The sequence below is a fragment of the Budorcas taxicolor genome, chromosome 1 (assembly GCF_023091745.1).
Source record: "Budorcas taxicolor isolate Tak-1 chromosome 1, Takin1.1, whole genome shotgun sequence".
In the NCBI taxonomy this organism is placed as follows: domain Eukaryota; kingdom Metazoa; phylum Chordata; class Mammalia; order Artiodactyla; family Bovidae; genus Budorcas; species Budorcas taxicolor.
This window is the reverse complement of record NC_068910.1, coordinates 121,388,365-121,407,590: the sequence shown is the minus strand read 5'-3', so window position 1 is coordinate 121,407,590 and position 19,226 is coordinate 121,388,365. Positions and strand designations below refer to the sequence as shown.

The window sequence follows — 19,226 nt, the reverse complement described above, 5'->3', positions numbered from 1 at the left end:
CCCACTCCAGTATTCTTGCCTGGAGAATTCTATGAACAGAGGAGCCTGGTGGGCTACAGTTCATCGGGTCGCAGAGTCGGACAGGACTGAGCGACTAACACACACTCCCTCATACTGTGTGCGAAGATAAATTCCAGTAGCTAAACCGTCTCAATGAAAGAATAAAACCTAGAGGATTAAATACACTTTAGGAGAATATAGTATAGATAAAAGGAACTTTTTAAAGCAAGATTTGAAACCCCTGGAATAAAAAATAAAAACATATAGCGAAATTGATTTACTGAGTGGATAACAAAGTATTAATACTTCTGTTTAGCCTGCTCCCAGAAATGGGTAGAAAAAATATGTAATTTTTGTGATAGGCAGTTCACATATGTAAACATGATGATCAACCTCACTAATTGAAAAACGTGAATAACATGCATTAAATGTTAAAAATTAGCATGCCATTTTTCCTACCCGTCATGTTGGCAGAAGTTAAAAAGAACAATTATTGGCAAGCTGGCATTCGTGTATGGATGGTGAGAAAGTAAACTGCTAAACTCTTTTGTCAAGTAATAATATCACCTATGACAATTCAAAATTTACATCGTCAATGCTCTTTGATCCAGTGGCCCCAATTTCTGACCATCCTATAGAAAACAATAATGGTTTATAAGGATGTATGTTATCTGCTAGAGCAGCATTTTCAGAGGCAAACAGAAGAAAAATGTAATGGCCAATAAAAATATGATTGAATAATTTGTGGTACAAGGGTCTCTGGATTCCAGCTCTGATGTCCTTCAAAGCAGTTCTTGGAGGCCTCAAGCATCAAGTAAAGACTTACCTCAGTTTTTTTGTTGTTTGTTTTCTATGCAAAAGTTACAGTGGCTGGTTTACGACTTTGAGTAAAGCCACTTAACTATCTTGGTCATAAATTTTGGAGCAATGACTGGTGCTAGAGTTAAAGGCAAAGGCTGGATACAGTGAATTCAGCTTATCTTTGGAGTTTTGAGAAACTATTCTTTAGAAGGCACCAAGAAAGTTGGACAAATGAAAGAAGAGATTTCTTCCTTGAGAGGTAAAATGCCAGAAACAGAGCAAGGATGCTGCTTGATTTAACAACTTTCTCCAAAAGCTGCTGAGTTATTTCTCTGGTTCTCCATTAAGCACTAAGGTGACACACATCACTGCAGCATCCATAGTATCTTAACAACAAACACTTCTTACTGTGGTTCTGGATAATCCAAATATTCTCAATCATTCCTGTCCCTATTCTCTCCCTTTATTTTTACATGTCTTCTGGCATTTTATGTGAAGCAAAACAAATAAAAAATTTTTACTTGTTCGCATACTGGGAAAGGCACCACACACACACACACACACACACACACACACACACACACACACAAAACCCAGAGAAACCCACGAACCCATGAATCATTTTCTCCACTCACCTTCATCAATTTAACACATCAGCAAAAATTGTGACTGGAGTCAAGTGAAGATGCTTTTACTGACAGTGATGGGCTTGAAGCAGACAGTGTTGTTTCCATTGACCCACTATCAATGTTGCCTTCATTAACATGTGTGAAAGGACATGTTATTGAGGGCAGTTTTTCTCTGAAATCTGCTGCCTTAGTTCAGGGAGACAAATGTGGTCCCCACCCAGTAAAGCCTTAGAGCTTTAAGTTCACACCTGTGTGATTTTTTTTCCCCATCAGAGAGACAGATAGGTAAATGCACTCTTTCAATCCCCAGTAATGATTGCGTCGATGCAATTAGACATAAAGATGTCAGATTTCTCAGGGGTCATCTCATTTTGTTAGCAACAGGAATGTGACCAGAGACACATCTGATTACTTCAGTTTATAAACTACCAGTCATAATGTTAGCTAGCACACAAACTTTATGTCAATTCTACAGTTGACTTCTGCTGATTAATTCACCCCTTGTCATGTCACCAATGGGTAATTTCCTAATTAAAATGAGTTTATTTTCGAATGTGAAATCTGATCAACATTTTAATCCAAACTCAACATATTTTGACACACATATTTGAACCATTTACTACATCGTGCAAGATAGAAAGTTGATTAGAGTATCTTTACAGTCCTATGAAGAAAGTAAAGTACAATTCAGAAAAGTTATATCTTTACATTAACCAACAAAAGTTCAGCACTTGTACTTCACTGTCTTAGATCACTACAGGGTTTAGGGGTGATCTCTGTAGAAACAGATTATAAAAATATCTTCTGCAATTGTGATTTTGTCCTTCACTGTTCAAGTAACGTCATGTGTAATCCAGTCCCAAAATCTTATTATTGGCAACATGTATATAAACCACTGCAAATTAAAAAAAAAAAAAATTGTACCCAGTCAGGCCTGACAAATTTTATAGACACTTCTAATCACTTCATTTTTACTAGTAAGTAACATTATTATTTTCTACTTCTATTCCTTTGTCAATGAGTAGAAAGAGTACATTCATACTTACAAAAACACACAACATGATAAACCAGGATAAATGGCATTTGAAAAACTGTTACAAAAGGACTTGCCTGAAGTGATTTCATTCAATACAAGTTAATTGAACTCTAAAAAACAAAAGCTAACTGTAAAGAAAAAACATCATAAAATAGTACATTACAGAGAACATTAAGGTGAACTTCATGTGCCTCTGAATAGAACTACAATACTTTGGAAAATAACTGGTCTGTTCTTTGGTGAAAACAGAGCTCTATTTCATAGTTATATCATGTGAGGCTGCAGTTAACACATGTACTCCACAACAAAGAGAAGTTGGACAATCTAAAGGAAATCAGTTACTGTTGCCTTTATTCTCAGCACTGGAACTGGAGAAATCATCAGCAAAACAGCTGAAGCTAAACATTGTCTTTAAATTGCCCAGTGTGATAGAATGTCCAAGACTCCTTCTTCCTAAAACACACAGCTTTTTGTTCTTCTTTTACAAAGTGTTTGCTATGTATGTACAGTAGCTTATGCTGGTGGTGACTCTTCAAAGTCAACTTCCTGGGCACTTGTTGGCATCAAAGTACCATTTTAAAATGCAGAGTGACACTAAGTGCAGTTCATCACGTGGAACTACTACTGTTCAGCAGAGGTCATGTCAAGTCTTTGGTTTCGGTGTAGTACTTAAAAATTAGGGCCAAACTCCTCCTACCATAGACTGCCTTTCCAAGCCCTTATTTGTTTATATTAATATTTATAAAATAACCTTCCACAAAATGCTCCTTTAAAAAAGAGCCAGTTGATTACCAAGAACGTCAATGCCACCAATGATTTGGGTGCTAATATAATTTCATATTTTCCAAGTACAGACATTTTGTAAACTAGTGTATTTCATCAAAATCAACAATTGATAAAAAGAGTTTATAAGAAATGTTCCTATAAGTGATGCTATTTACCAAAAGTGTTTTCTTTCTCATAGGCAATTCTTTTGCAGTTTATGATCAAGCTTTGAATTATTTATGATCAAGCTCTGAATTAAAACCCCTTTTTTCTCTTTTACAAATGACTTCCTGTCACTATGAAAGCAGTTCTGAGTATCCGCAGTTAAAGGGACGGGTCTGCTGGGTCCGTCCACCTGGTGTTATGGCTTCATTCTTGTAAGATTATTGCAGTCTGCCCTGAAGCTGTATCAGCTCACTACAGCAAGAAGTGAGTGTAGCCTTCCGCCCCAGTCACTATAACGTCCATCCAGATCCGCATGGCTTCTGGCGACGGGGCCACCATGTAGTAGATTCTGTCATGTGTCTTGACACTAAAGGTAAGTAAAGGATTAGGACTCTAGAAAGAAAATCAAGAGAGGAAAAGAATGTTAACTGAATACATTGCAATTACAACATTAAATATAACACAGGGATATGTGAGGGCTTCTTCCTCTTTAAAAGTTCCAATTTATAGAATGGAGAAGACAATGGCACCCCACTCCAGTACTCTTGCCTGGAGAATCCCATGGATGGAGGAGCCTGGTGGGGTGCAGTCCATGAGGTCACTAAGAGTCGGACATGACTGAGCAACTTCACTTTGACTTTTCACTTTCATGCATTGGAGAAGGAAATGGCAACCCACTCCAGTATTATTGCCTGGAGAATCCCAGGGACGGGGGAGCCTGGTGGGCTGCCATCTATGGGGTCGCACAGAGTCGACACGACTGAAGCAACTTAGCAACAGCAATGTAGTCATTACTTTTGCTCTAATATAACCTACAGTCTTGCCCTCAATACCTTTCTCAAGATTGACCATCTTTCTGGCTTTTTTGCGCAAGAACTCTCACAGTGAGCTCACCAGTCATTTTAGCAGATACTTTGTAAAGTTCTAGCAGGGGTACCTGGCTGATAGTGAGTGCTCCAAAAATAATACTACTCTGCCTTACTAAGATGTTTCCTTGAAGTTTCCTCATAAGCAAGTACTAACTCCTTCTTTCACCCAACTTTTTTTTTGGCCATGCGCCATATGGGCTGTTAGTTCCCCAACTGGGAGTCAAACCAGCTTGCCCTGCAGTAGAAGCATGGAGTCTTACCCACTGGACCTTTGGGAAAGTCTCACCCCAACTTATGTGTTCAAATTGTGGGAATCTGAAATTCATTGCTTACCTTATTAGCATTCTTGAGGTGATCATAATATACTTCTTCAATGGCTTGAAAGTATATTACTCCTTTTAATTTAGCTTCATGCTTGTCTGCAATGGCAGATGAGTGTTAAAATAAATACTTTATCACCACTGATGAACAGAAAAAATCATAACTTCATTATAACTATCATCATTAAAATATTTATCTAGCATTTAAACCATGACAATATTGTAATTAGTTTCCAATTAAAATAAATGAATTAATTTAAAAAATTTATCTAGCATTTAAATTGTCTAAGGTTAATTCAGATAACGTAGGTTAGCCCCATCCCATCCTGAAAAAAGAGAAAAAAAAAATAGGTTGGAATTAGCAACCCTACATGAAAGAGACTAAGTGACTTTGCTCAAGGCTTTTCACTAAATTAGCAGTCAAATATAATATAGAATATTGACTGTCAGTTTAGCACACAAAGTGTAAACACCGCTAACATCAATAAAAATTATTTTTCTACATTCTCAAGACAGTAGTTGTATACTTTGCCCACATGATGCAAAGAACTGACTCACTAGAAAAGACCCTGATGCTGGGAAAGATTGAAGGCGGGATGAGAAGGGGACGACAGAGGATGAGATGGTTGGATGGCATCACCAACCCAATGGACATGAGTTTGAGTAAGCTCCAGGAGTTGGTGATGGACAGGGAAGCCTGGAGTGCTGTAGTCCATAGGGTTGCAAAGAGTCGGACATGACTGAGGAACTGAACTGGAACTGGAACTCTTGTAAACATTTGTAATAAGTGTGCTTTTTACTTATAATTTAAAATAATATCCTACTTACGTTTCTTCCCTATCAAATTTCTTGTCTACTCTGCTTGGTTTTTTTAATCCTGTTCCCAACAGAGCTTCGTGTCAATAATGTAATGTCCTTTCAATGCAACGCTTTTCAAATTGCTTCCAAAGATTTCATCATATTTGCCATAAAAACCAAACCAAACATTAAAGAAAACAAAACCAACAATGAAACCACCAATCAAATAGCATCACTCTGTAATGACTAATAAGAACAATAAGTGCTTGAGATATTTTGTAATTTAATCTCTGCAGGGATGATAACACATGCAAGTACATAAAAAAAAAATAAGAAAGAGGCTCTTATCATACACTGTTGGAGGAAATGCAAATAAGAAAGCCTCTTCTGGAAGTCAATTTGGTAAAACATACACAATGGAAAGTGCCAAAATTCTCTTACTCAGCAATTTTGCTTCTAAAACTGCATCCTAAAAGAGCTTCTTATGCATGTGCGTATGTATTTGTGTTCATTAGGACCTGCGTGCTGAGTGCTAAGTTGGTTCAGCTGTGTCCGACTCTGTGTGACCCTATGGACACCTGTGTGGCACCTCTGTCCATGGGATTCTCCAGGCAAGAACACGAGTGGGTTGCTGTGCCCTCCTCCAGGCAATCTTCCCAACCCAGGTATCAAACTGTTATCTCTAATGTCTCCTGCATTGGCAGGCAGGTTCTTTACCACTAGTGCCACCCACAATGCTGCAAAAGACTTGCTGGAGCCTTAATAGGGAACTGATTCAATTCTAGACCAGTCATACAATGGAATCTACACAGCCAGTGAAAAGACCAAGGTAAATATGCATGTGCTCAAGAGAAAAACTTTGAAATATCATTATGAGAAGAAAGGTATGAACAGGGTGAATAATTTGGTCCTAAATGGATTAAAGAAGAAACAATACCTATATACATTGAACCATATATGAAAAGGCATGGAGAAAATCTGAAAGGATATTTCATGCTTAACAGTGTTAAAAAAGGTCAGAACTTCAGTCATGGGACAGAGACTTACTTCAAATATTTAGACTTAGTTGCATTTTGAAGTTTTTACTAAAATGAGAGTCCTTGTCCCCCCCCCCCCCATAACAACAGTAAAAAGCAAATTTGAAAAATATCAGCCCTGAGAAGTTTAGCAGAAAGTAAACCTATATAATTGCATTTAACTCAGCATTTTTTTTAACTTATTTGAGCACAGACCATATTTTTGTGTTTATTTTTGCTCTTCCTAGGGAAACACTTTTAATTAATACCATGTTCAGTGGGTTTCCATCCGTTTCTGTGAAAGAAAAGGTGAGTGTGTTTCTCAAACATTTGGTGGAAAAGATCCTGCAATAATTCATTCACTGGAAAACAATAATACTCTGTTTTCTGGAAATGGGTATAAAATAAAATCTGAAGATAAAAGTAAACCTTGTCAGTGTTTCAAAGCAGGCAGAAAACTGGGAGAAGAAAACTTTTGTTTGTAGGGCAAGTCAGAAAAAATGAAAAATACAAGGCTCTTGTAAATTGATGAGATAATTCTAGTATTCCTTCTCAATAGCATTATCCTAGCAATTTACAGACATATTTTCTGTGCCTTAGGTTTGTTTAGAGACTCTTCTAAAGTTGCTCAGTTACTATGTGGGAGACCAAGCACAGGGGCCTGCTCCACAGGGAGACCTATGAGTTTGGCTTAGGCCCTGCACACACACCGTGTTCATTTACCAGGCTGACTAGCTTGCTGACATGGGATTTGATCTCGTGGCACCTATGGGATCGAGTCCAGCATGAACTACATCTGCAGGACAAACCTGCTGGCTGATCTATTAATGTGCTTGGTGGTGTCTGGGAAAGAGTCGGGGCGGGGAGGGCGGGAGCAGGAAAGCTGATGATGGCTGCAAACAGAGCCAAATGGGCAGCGTTTCGTTCATCAAACTAGGTCTCACCAGTCAGCTATACAATCCGTAAATATTAAAAAGCTGAATTAAATATAACTTTTGTCTGTTTTCGGTATTAGCGTTCTGAGTAATCGTTCATATACCAAAAGATTTTGGTATTTAAGAAAAAATTGAAAACTGGTCACTAAGAAGTTTAAATTTGAAAAACACATTTATATGGGCCAGAAACAAGCACTGACCCTCTCACCTGTCAGACTGAAGAAAGAACGAAATAAGGCTCCTAGAAAAAAGGAGCAGAGATAAGCAAAGCTGTTTTATTTGAATTATTTTAAAATTCTGGCTAAGGCTGTCAGTGGAGACTAGCACATAGCAAAATTTCTTTATGCATTTTGCAGACACTGAATTGGCACTTCTTATCACATAGACATCGCTTCTATTGTATTAACTGAAGATCTTGTCTTTGGATTCTTATAAAACCCAAAATCAGAAAGCCCAAAAGAGGTAACCAGTGAGAGTTAGGCCATTTGCTCTCCACCGTAGAAACTGGAGCCCACACAAACAGCCCCCGCTTAAAGGCATGCACCCTGCCACCCTTCACTCTGGGATTCTGGGTCTCCATAGACAGAGGTTCCTTTCTTCCACAAGCTTCTTGGTTTCTGACACCTTTCTTCATAAACATACCTGACCACACCCTAAATGACTGGACTGTTTTTTAAAATTTATTACTTGCTACACTTAGTAACAATTCCCAACAATGCTCATAAATGCTGGAACTATCACCCCAAGGCAGGGTGTCTTCATAACCTCTAGTCTGACACTACTCTTATTCAGCAGCTGAAAAGAGAGTACAGCTATACTTGTGCAGCTAATGGACATATTTCATATGAAATCCATGTGTAAATAAGGGGCTTCTTAATAGCGTCTTAATAAGTACACTGGTTACACACATATTCCTGTACTCATAGAGGATTCAGTAGGGTACGAGTCTCATAATCTATCATTTAAAGAATCCAAAAATATTCCAGTATTTATTGGAAATTTTCCCAGTAAATACTTAACTTATTCAGTAGTTCACCGAGGAGCTTTTCACTGCTGAAATTACCATGAACTAGAGCTGAATGGCTGTCAGCTAAGCTATCTAATTGTGTGTGACTTAAATAGGGCATATGACCATAAATAAATAAATAGAAACCTTTTCTGATCTGATGGTTTAAAAGATAGTATTTTGGTCTAAAAAGTAAATTCCATTTAATATTTATTTGGGTTTGAGTTTATTTCAGAACCAGAACAAAACTGACTCACACTTTTTAAAAATGTAATTTTTATTATTTCTAGAGGAAATTCGTAAATACTGGACCATATGATCTGAATACATCTAGCAAGCTAATATTGCCATTAATCTATTACTTTTCATTTTACTTATTTATTCTGAATTTTATTGCTTTTGTTCTTTAACAGAAAATTCCTGATTTGAATATCACTTGGATTTTTTTATGACCTACCTGCATAATAAGAGAAGGTGCGCTTGTTCCGATCAAAAACAAACCAACGTTTTTTCCAGGTTTTAATTTTTCCACCCATTTTGATGAGGAATCCTCTGCAGGTCTTCTCTGTGATTGACACATGATAACACGTATCGATATTGTGGCCAGCAGTCTCTACGTGGCTCCGCAAATCAAAGTCTTCCTTCCGCACAGGCAGATAGCGGGTCAGAGGTCGAGCCTGGGAATGTACAAGCCCATCTAATCTATAGCTCTTTGTTTGGTTTTAGGTCACAGATGTTTATGAACTGAAAAGCCTAAGTGTTCAAACGTCCATGCAATTATGAGAACTTAAACACTGTCATTTGGAATCGAAAAAGTGGATGGCATTTAAAGAAAAATGTAATGGTATGGGGAGGGGAGGATGCGAATAAATTCAGGCCAACAGATTCTATTCCTTGAAAAGGCCAGATGAAAAAATGGAAACATGTCATTTACCTTAGTTTTAAAAGAGGTATTCAGCACTTAAAACTGGGAAGGGATTTCCCTGGCGGTCCAGTGGTTAAGACTCCATACTTCCAGCACAGGGGGCATGGCTTTGATGCCGGGTCGGGGAACTAAGATCCCATATGCCGCTTGGCACGGCAGATAACAAGACAAAAACATAAGGAAATAGGGCATGAAGTTCCCTCGGCTGCTTCTTTCAGAGGAGGGCTCCTCCACTGTAATGTTCCCAGGAGTTCTCCCTGCCACAACCTCAACAACAGTTCTCCTTATATAACCTCAGGCATGATGTAACTGACTGAACGTCATTTAGTAAGTACAGCCCCCAACAGATACCCCAAGCATATATGTATGTACATGCTGATTTGCGTGTACTCTCTGATAGAAACTGAAGGCAGAGGTGTTCTGAAAGGCAAAGTTAAAATAAGATAAGAATGTGGAATGAAAGCTGTACCCAATGAGTAGTCCGGGACCAGGCAGTGAAGTCTGTCATTGATGTCTTTAAGTTTACCACAGCTGGACATGACTGAGCGACTTCACTTTCACTTCTCACTTTCATGCATTGGAGAAGGAAATAACAACCCACTCCGGTGTTCTTGCCTGGAGAAGCCCAGGGACGGGGGAGCCTGGTGGGCTGCCGTCTATGGGGTCGCACAGAGTCAGACACGACTGAAGTGACTTAGCAGCAGCAATAGCAATAGCTGGAGCAGAGATTCGTCTAGACTAGGACGCGCATGTCACCACGAGTAACATTTCTAAACCGGTCTCGTATTTTATGCTGTTAGACTACCCCACCCCTTTGTCCTGGGGGAACATAACCTAATCATATACTTGGAAACAAAACGAATCTTTGAGATTAAAATAGAATTGTGCCTTTGGTTTGGCTTCAGATACCAAATAGTCATGGATGACCTTTCCGGCAAACCGAAATGTGAGAGGTTTGGCATAATGAGATAAAACGAACACGTTTTACTTGGATTGTCTCTTTATTTTGCCTTTGATTCTGTGGTACTCTGACTCTAGATGGGTGCCACAGATGAAGGCAAGTCTCTCACTGCTGAACTTCAAACTGCCAGCAACTGGAAGGAATAAGGGAAGGAACTGGTACCTTTTATCTTTAAATCTAGTAAGCCTTGGTAAAGCTGACTTGACCTTTAAATTACATGGTACCTAAAATTTTACTTTAGTTTCTCAGGAAACATACATTATGTAAGCAGTTCTAGTGACAAGACCAAACTCCACGATGACTGAGACAGGAAGTTAAACAAAGTGGGTGGTTCTCCTGAGTTTAGCAATCCTGTGCCCATGTGTGTGTACTGGCAGCACTGTGACAACACAGTGTGGTTAGGAAAACAATTCAAAATATTAATTATTGATTAAATTCCACCATTAAAATTAATTTAAAATGAATTCCACCATAAATATTAATTCCACCAGCAAGGAACTGGGCTGGTTATTCTGTACTGGAGTGTCTGCTTCCAAAAGATGACAGAATCTCTTTTTCTCAACTCAGTTTGGGTGTTGTATTTGTTTCTAGAAACGAATCTAGCCGAACTTTCAAAGTTGCTCAAAAAAAAAAAATTCTCCTTTTTAAATATACTCCAAAAAATGGGTTCCCATGAAAATGTTCCACGCTTAACTAAAGAAAAATGTCATTTTGTTAGTTGTCGCCAATGAATTTTGAAATAAACACAGTTTTTTTTGGCCTAATAACATCTTCCTCTTGGCCATTACAAGCCAAAGCTAATGGGCAGCACAGCCACAGGCATCCTCAGACACAGCACGACCGTCTTCTAAAAAATGACCACCAGGGGGCAGCCTACTCCAGCCCATCCAGATTGACCGACCCACCTGGGCCCTTTGTTTCTCCCTTATTTTTACTTCCTTTTCAATTAACTTCTGCCTCTGGCTAGTTTCTTCCTGCAACCGTTTTTCCAGGAGTTCTCGACGTCGTTTTTCTTCTTCCAGAGCGCGTTTCTTGGCTTCCATTTCTCGTTCCTAGGTATCATTATCCAGAAGAAAATTTCAAACATACTGGTTATACTCAAATAATTCCAATGCATATATATCTAAATCTCACTAGGCAATTCCTAATTTTATAGCTGAGGTTCTTACAGTGTATAACCCAGAGTAAAATATCCATAATCATCGCTCACAGAGCTTTCAAATCATTCTGTGCAGAAATGCAGCCACTACATAAAGTTAACAATGGAATATTAAGTGAAACCCAGCTTGTGACTCTTCAGTCCTTTCATACTAATGACCCCAACTCTCCATTTTTAATACAAAAAGGTTAATTGTGACCCAGCACTAGTCACAACTTTTAGCCTTTCTTTGATGGTTGTGGGTCCTTCTAATTCCTGTTGTTGCTCTGTGGCTTCCTGGCTGAAGGTCGCAGAGGAAGGAGCAGGGAAGTCAGAGGAGGAAAGGAGGTGCCCTTTCAGGCAGGATGTAAAGCAATCTGGGGGATTCCTAAGGAAGTGCACATTCTGGCTTGAAATATAGTCATAATAACGTGGGAGTTTTAATATTATAATAGTGTCCTTATCACGAACTGGCAAGGCAGGGAGAACGTGTAAAGACCTGCCATTCTTCCTTTCCCCCAGCAGGCAAACAAATGGGCCATTGAGGGGAAAATGTAATACAAAGAATTCATTATGCCCATGCTGTATACACTTTACATTTAAAAAAATGGTAGTGCAGTAAAGAGTGGTAGAGAACATCTCTCCAACACTCTCACTTTTTAGAAAAGAAAATGCAGCCAGTGGGATTTCCCTATTGGTCCACTGGTTAGTATTCTGTGCTTTCACTTTGAGGGCCTGGGCTCAGTTCTGGTCAGGGAACTAAGACCCCAAAAGCCATTTCGGTGTGTAGGCAGTCGTGCTGGACTCTTGCGATCCCATGGACTGTAGTCTACCAGGTTCTTCTGTTCATGGAATTTTTCAGGCAAGAACACTGAAGTGGGTTGCCATTTCCTCCCAAAAGCCATTTGGTGTGGCCAAAAAATAAAAAAGAATAAAAAGAAAATAAGGCCAAGAAAGGTAGAGTGACTATTCCAAGGTCCCACTGCTTATTGAGGCCTGAAGACAGGGCATCTTGAACCACCACATCACTGGCCTCTGGCATAAAGATATTAGGCCTACCCTGGATTCAAGCAGCCTTGTCTTCTCTGCATGAGCCTGCTTCAACAGTCTCTCCATTTCTTCTATTCGGGCAATATTTGAAGTGCTGGCACTAAAGAAAACACAAAAGCCTTTTAAGAATACTGCTTCTCACTGATGTCTCATCAGATACACACACACACACCCCAAGATCCAATATGAAATGATGTTGCTTACAAGAATCACTGGTCTGACGAGGCAAGCCACTTCAACTCTAACAGCTCTAGGTGAAAGTAACTTACCTCAGTTTAGAAGACGAAATACCAGCAAGGGAAATAACACCACACAAAGTGCTCTACTCATACATAAGGCGAAACCAAATCCTACAAAGTGTGTTCCCAATATGTTTCCTCCAAAGTTTAGACATTCTGGCCTGTGGGAGGCCTTCTCATTAGTTTAATTATTCAGAGATGCCAGACTGTTCAACAAAACTATCGCCAGATTCTATGTAGATGACCCCTAAGTTTGGCAGTCATTTGATTTGGTTTGGGATCATATGTCACCAGCTACTCTCTTGCTATATCTTCATGCTTCTGGACATTTTATTTCTTACATGGTGATTTAACATGGTCAATTAAAAAATGACTTCTCTTACAGGTGCAATAGAAGAGTGGTGGCCAGTTGTGTGAACCATACCAACGAGGAAACTGCATTCAAGATTTCAGAGCTTTAAAAGCAATGTCTCTTGAGAAAGACGTCACACAAGGGAAGGAAAAAACCAAAAGAGAAAGAGAAGAACTTGGGAATGTTTACCATTAAACAAAATATTTTACTTTTTACTTTTTCACATTTTGACTATTCTGGAAAAAAAAGGCGGTGGCCTAAGTCAAAACTTACTCACTCTGATGTTCTGGTCGTGAAGAACCAGTGTTCTTATGCATGCATACTTGCATAGTCACTTAAATATGTTTTCTTTAAAAATAGTTTTTTTAAATTTATTTATTTGGCTGCACTGGGTCTTAGTTGTGGCATGTGGGATCTAGTTCCCTGACCAGGGATTGAACCCTGGTCCCCTGCATTGGGAGCACAGTCTTAGCCACTGAACTACCAGGGAAGTCCCAAATATGTTTTCTTTTCTAGACTCTCTTGGGTACAGAGAGGTTTTTGTGCCTGTATCCTCCATAGCATAGAGCCTGGCACACAGCAGGGGTTCATGTTTGAAGCACACATTCATATAAAACTAATTCACGTAGAAATGAATAAGATAATTGTTAGCATAATCTTCTTAAACCATACTGTTGATCAACTCCAACCCTGGATGTTTCAACACAGTGCTAAGAGTTCTTTTGAAGAGAAATGACCACAGTAATTAAGGATATATAGTTTATCTTAAAATCAGCACTGTGCACACATGTTTATTGCAGCTTTATTCACAAATGCCAACACTTGGAAGCAACCAAGGTATCCTTTAGTAAGTAAATGAATAAATAAAGCATAGTACATCCAGACTATGTATGGAGTAGTATTTAGCACTAAAAAGAAATGAGCCATCAAGTGATGAAAAGACATGGAGGAACTATACACGCATGTTACTAAGTGAAAGAAGCCAATCTGAAGGGCTAAATATTTTATTACTCCAACTATATGGCATTCTGGAAAAGAAAAAGAGCGATGGAGACAGTAAAAAGATTAGTAGTTATCAGCAATTTGAAGTGGGGAGGGTAGGCAGGGAGACAATGATGAATAGACAGGGCACAGAAGATTTTTAGGGCAATGAAAATACTGTTTGATACAATAATGATGGATACAGGATATATATTTGTCCAAATCCAAGAGTGAATCTATATAATTTGTAATTACAGACTTTGGGTAATAGTACTGTGTCAATGTAGGTTCGTTACTTGTAACAAATGTACCACTCTGGTGGGGGGTGTTGATAAAGGGGTAGGGGATGCATATGTGGTGGGAGTCAGTATATGGGAAATCTATGTACCTTCCTTTCAATTTTGCTGTGACTCTAAAACTGCTTTAAAAAATTAAAGTGAAAAAAAAATAAAATCAGTATTGCCAGCCCCATTACAAAATGTATCCATCAAGGAGAGGGACAGCTTTAGTAATGGTGGATCCTCAGAAGCTTAACAATTAGGCTGAGGCAGAGTGAATGTGGGCCAATTTTTAGCCAGGTGTTTTCTCATGAGAAAGGCAGGAATAAGCCATATTTCCCCTCATACTTCTGTGGGCTGATGGAGGGAGGTACAAAGGGATAAGTTCCATTCTCTTCAACCAGCAAGAATGCCAACAGTGCAGCCTGACAGAATTTTCTGAAAACATCTCATAGAAAATGCATATTAACATTTACTACATCACATCTTCATAACTGTTAGGCACCTAAAGTCTCGCTTTTAAAAAATTACATTTTAAAAGTTACTTAAAACTTTTTTTTTTAAATTTTGGCTGCGCTGGGTCTTTGCTGCTGCACACGGGCTAACATGCCTGTGGCATGTGAAGCCTTAGTTCCACAAGCAGGGACTGAACCTGTGTCCCCTGCACTGGAAGGTGGATTCTTAACCTCTGGGCCACTAAGGAAGTCCCTACTTTGGTTATTTTGTTAAAAATAATAAATTTTTATCCATGGACACCTACTTGTTCTCTATAGCTACATTTTTGCTATTGTTGATTTTAAGATTCCACTGATATGTACAGCACTTTAGCAAAACTTTAAATGCTACTCTATGATACTGCTACTCTCTCTGATACTCTGGGGGGAGGGGGCAGAACTGTACCTGCAGTGAGAAGCAAATGCAATCGCAGTAGGAATTTAGGGTGAAGTCTAGACTTGTCAGTATCAGGGCATGGAACAAATGAAATGTAATTTGGCTAGCACTTTGCATGCCAAGGGAGAGCCTGAAGTCACTGAAAATACACTTTTAATGTATTACCTGGAGCACAAGACACTCATCATTGGTTTCTCCAGCCCATCCAAATTACAAGAGGAGTCATTGCTTCAACTTCTGACCTTCTTCAGAAGGCAGGCACATTTCTGATCTCGTATAGGATTATTGTATGATACCAAATAATATGAAATCACTTGGCCATTTATGGAGAAAAGGTGACTAGTTTTGCCTACTTTCTCTACTTGGCCATGTTCTATTTTATCAACTGAAGATTATTTGTCTCATGTGACCAACTTTGGTAAAAACCCACAGTTATAAAGAAAAATGAAACTTTTTCAAGGGTTCAGTTCAGTTCAGCTCAGTTCAGTCGCTCAGTCGTGTCCGACTCTTTGCGACCCCATGAATTGCAGCACACCAGCCCTCCGTGTCTGTCATCAACTCCCGGAGTTCACCCAGACTCAAGGAATCTAAATAGCAGATTTAGTTTTCAGTGCTGAATAATACCTTTCAGCAAAATCTGAATTTGCTTTCTAGAATATTCACTTTAGAGGCAAAGGCAAAAACAGAAAAAGGAAGAAGAAAAGGAAATAAGAACATCATCATACAACAAATAAATAAAACAAAACAGAAAACAAACAAAATTTTCCATACAGACAGAAAACTTTTCCAAGACTGTCTTCAGTGCCCCAATGCTGCTACTAAATGAAGAGCCAGTGTCCCAGAATATTTATTTTCAATTCATCTTCTCAATTCTTTTTTCAGGTCAAGAAAACTATTACTCCTGATACAATGTCTAATCTTTCTCTGTCCAGTGGACTACCTGGTCCCTTTGCAAGCTGCCTGCCCTCCTCTGAAATGCTCTGGTTTTCTGTATCTCTTCTGAGAGAAATCCCTAGAATAAAACGCAAATGCTATGTTGACTACCTTGGGTAGAAAGCAGAATAAACCAAAGGGATAAGAAGTATCTGAAAGTCTGTTTGAAGTATCTCTTAAAGCTAAGCTCAGCCTTGGATGCTCTCAACCTTATATCCAGTCGTTTCCTCACTCCACACACACACTTGTGGTGGTTAACAGCTATCATGACATCAATTTCCTCAACATTCTCTCAAAGCATGACCACGAGGTCAGGGCTTGTTAGCAATAGTAACAATAATGTAGAATTGTAGGTAGTATTCAGAACACTACCCTCTATGAGCTCATTCAATAATTTTAGCAGAATACAGACTTTATGCAGAACTGACATTCAGCTGCTGTTTTTTAAGACAAAAGCCCTGTTTTCTTAGCTTTATGTTTGTGTACAGCGTAATGATACTGAAAAAGTAAAAACACTGTCTGACTCCAAGAATATTCTGCTGGACACAAAGATGATGTCTCGACAAAAAGTGTAAGGCAAAGGTACCCGCAACTCAGAGTAATTCTGTAATCCTACCAATGGCTTTTGTGACACAATAAACCACAAGACTAAGTTTATGTTGCTAGAATTCCAGCATGGAGCTCCCTCTTTAAAACACGTATAATTTCAGTGTATTTCAATACATCATTTTTAAAAGATCTAAAAAAGAGAAAAGTTTTTTAGTTCTTTATCTTTCTTTCTGTGTATGTGGCAGTCACTCAGTTGAGTCCGACTCTTTGCAACCCTATGGGCTGCAGCCCGCCAGGCTCCTCTGTCCATGGATTTCCCAGGCAAGAATAGTGGAATGGGTTGCCATTTCCTTTTCCAGGGGATCTTCCCGACCCAGGGATCGAACCTGGGTCTCCTGCATTGCAGGTGGATGCTTTACCATCTGAGCCACCAGGGAAGACCTCTTTCTACCTATCTTCAAAAAATTCCCATTAGGATGTGCTCTCATACTACTATGCATGCCAAACGTCAGTTCCTTATCCATTTTCCTGATATTTATCACATTTATTTTCCTTCATAAAATGGGTACAAGCTTATCTTAGGGTAGGATGAATATTTTTAGGTAGATGGCACACAAGAGAAATGCTTGTTTCCTCTCTCCCTCTTCCTCTTATTTACACTAGACCTTTGCAGGCATCTTCTACTTTGGCTTCAATTTTTGACATTCAGAGAATCTGACAGCACACTTAACTAATACTTTCTAACTGTGGTGTTGGAGAAGACTCTTAGAGTCCCTTGGACTGCAAGATCAAACCAGTCCATCCTAAAGGAAATCAATCCTGAATATTCATTGGAAGGACTGATGCTGAAGCTGAAGCTCCAATACTTTGGCCACCTGACACAAAGAGCCGACTCACTGGAAAAGACCCTGATGCTGGGAAAGACTGAAGGCAGGAGGGGAAGGGGACAACAGAGGACGAGATGGTTGGATGGCATCACCAACTTGATGGACATGAATTTCAGTAAGCTCCGGGAGATGGTGAAAGACAAGGAACCCTGGTGTGCTGCAGTCCATGGGGTCGCAAAGAGTTGGACATGACTGAGTGACTGAACAACAACAAATCGTAATTTCTGACCATGGTGATTGGTAATCTATGACGCTAGCTGCACTGGGTCAGTTCTCTGTGAAGTAACTATGATGCAAAGTAATATGCAAAAAAGTTAATACATAATGTATAATAAAATCATTAATTTATATGTAAAAAAAAAGGAAAAAAAAATACTTGGTGCTGGACTGATAAACCGGGGGGCAGGGGGAGGCACTATGGAAAATGATGGTGGTCACAGGGAACTACCTGCCAGAAATAATGTTGTCCTCTTACTATGGCACATTCAGTGGAGTCATCTCCATTTAAAGAAAATGTAGGTGGGTGAACAAAAAAAGGTAGATTAAGATTTTGGTGGCTACTGTCCTGAAGTCTCTGGATCTAAACTTCTTGCTGTTCACTGTTCAGTTGCTAAGTCATGTCCAACTCTTTGTGACCCCATGAACTGCAGCATAATGGGCTTTTCTGTCCTTCATTATCTCCCTGAGCTTGCTCAAACTGATGTCCATTGAGTCAGTGATGCCATCCAACCATCTCATCCTCTGTCACACCGTTCTCTTCTTGCCCTCGATCTTTCCCAGCATCGGGGTCTTTTCCAGTGAGTCAGTTCTTTGCATCAGGTAGCCAAAGTATTGGAGTTTCAGGTTCAACATCAGTCCTTCCTTAAATATTCAGGGTTGATTTCCTTTAGGATTGACTGGTTTGATCTCCTTGCTGTCCAAGGGACTCTCAAGAGTCTTCTTCAGCACCACAGTTTGAAAGCACCAATTCTTTGGAGATTAGCCTTCTTTATGGTCCAACTCTCACATCCATATGTGACTACTGGAAAAACCATAGCTTTGACTATACGGACCTTTGTCAGCAAAGTGATGTCTCTGCTCTTTAATAGACTGTCTAGCTTTCTCATAGCTATTCTTCCAAGGAGCAAGCATCTTGGTAAATCTAATTGAAATGGCTCCCTTTTAGGTAACTTTCTGTACTCACTGCCATGCTGCCATTCACCACCTTCAAATATGAGAGATGGGGTTTGAGGAGGGAATCATTTGAAGGTATGTACACTTATTTTTAGTTTTTGGAGGGGATAAAGGGGTAGAGAGCAGAAAATGGAGCAGAAAAAGCCACCAATATAGGAAAACATATAGAGTGTAATTATTTATTAAAGAGGGCTCAAGAATAGAAAGGATAAAAAAGGCCATGCTATCAGCGGTTCACCCAGGGGAATACTGTTATAAAATATTCACAATTTATTTGGGTAGGTAGTCTGATGTTTTCAAAATAACAACTTTCAAAAGTGCACAGTGCCTCAGAAACCCGGAAAGTCCCTCTGAGATGCTATACTAGGGAAAGAAATGATTGCCCGGTCACCTTTTATTCCTCCCACCATTGATAGACAATAGTTGCCAAGCTGCTGACTTTCTTGTCCTGTTATTCAAAAGCAACACATTTGATCGGTCAATTTACTGGCGTTTATGAATAATTACTCAACGTTCTAGGCTTTCTGTC

General features: G+C 39.2%; 1 protein-coding gene across 1 annotated transcript in view; it reads right to left on the bottom strand.

The window, feature by feature from the left end:
- Positions 1-3,553: 3,553 nt before the first annotated feature.
- The window catches only part of PHLDB2 (pleckstrin homology like domain family B member 2), a 90,981-nt gene continuing 75,308 nt past the window's right edge, over positions 3,554-19,226 (bottom strand). Inside the window, exons 13-17 of the mRNA XM_052651140.1 lie at positions 12,424-12,514; positions 11,132-11,278; positions 8,798-9,017; positions 4,599-4,684; positions 3,554-3,789 (exon numbers count right to left, since the gene is read on the bottom strand). Coding sequence (XP_052507100.1) covers positions 3,649-3,789; positions 4,599-4,684; positions 8,798-9,017; positions 11,132-11,278; positions 12,424-12,514 — 685 coding nt within the window. The 3' untranslated portion in view covers positions 3,554-3,648. The remainder of the gene's footprint in view (positions 3,790-4,598; positions 4,685-8,797; positions 9,018-11,131; positions 11,279-12,423; positions 12,515-19,226) is intronic.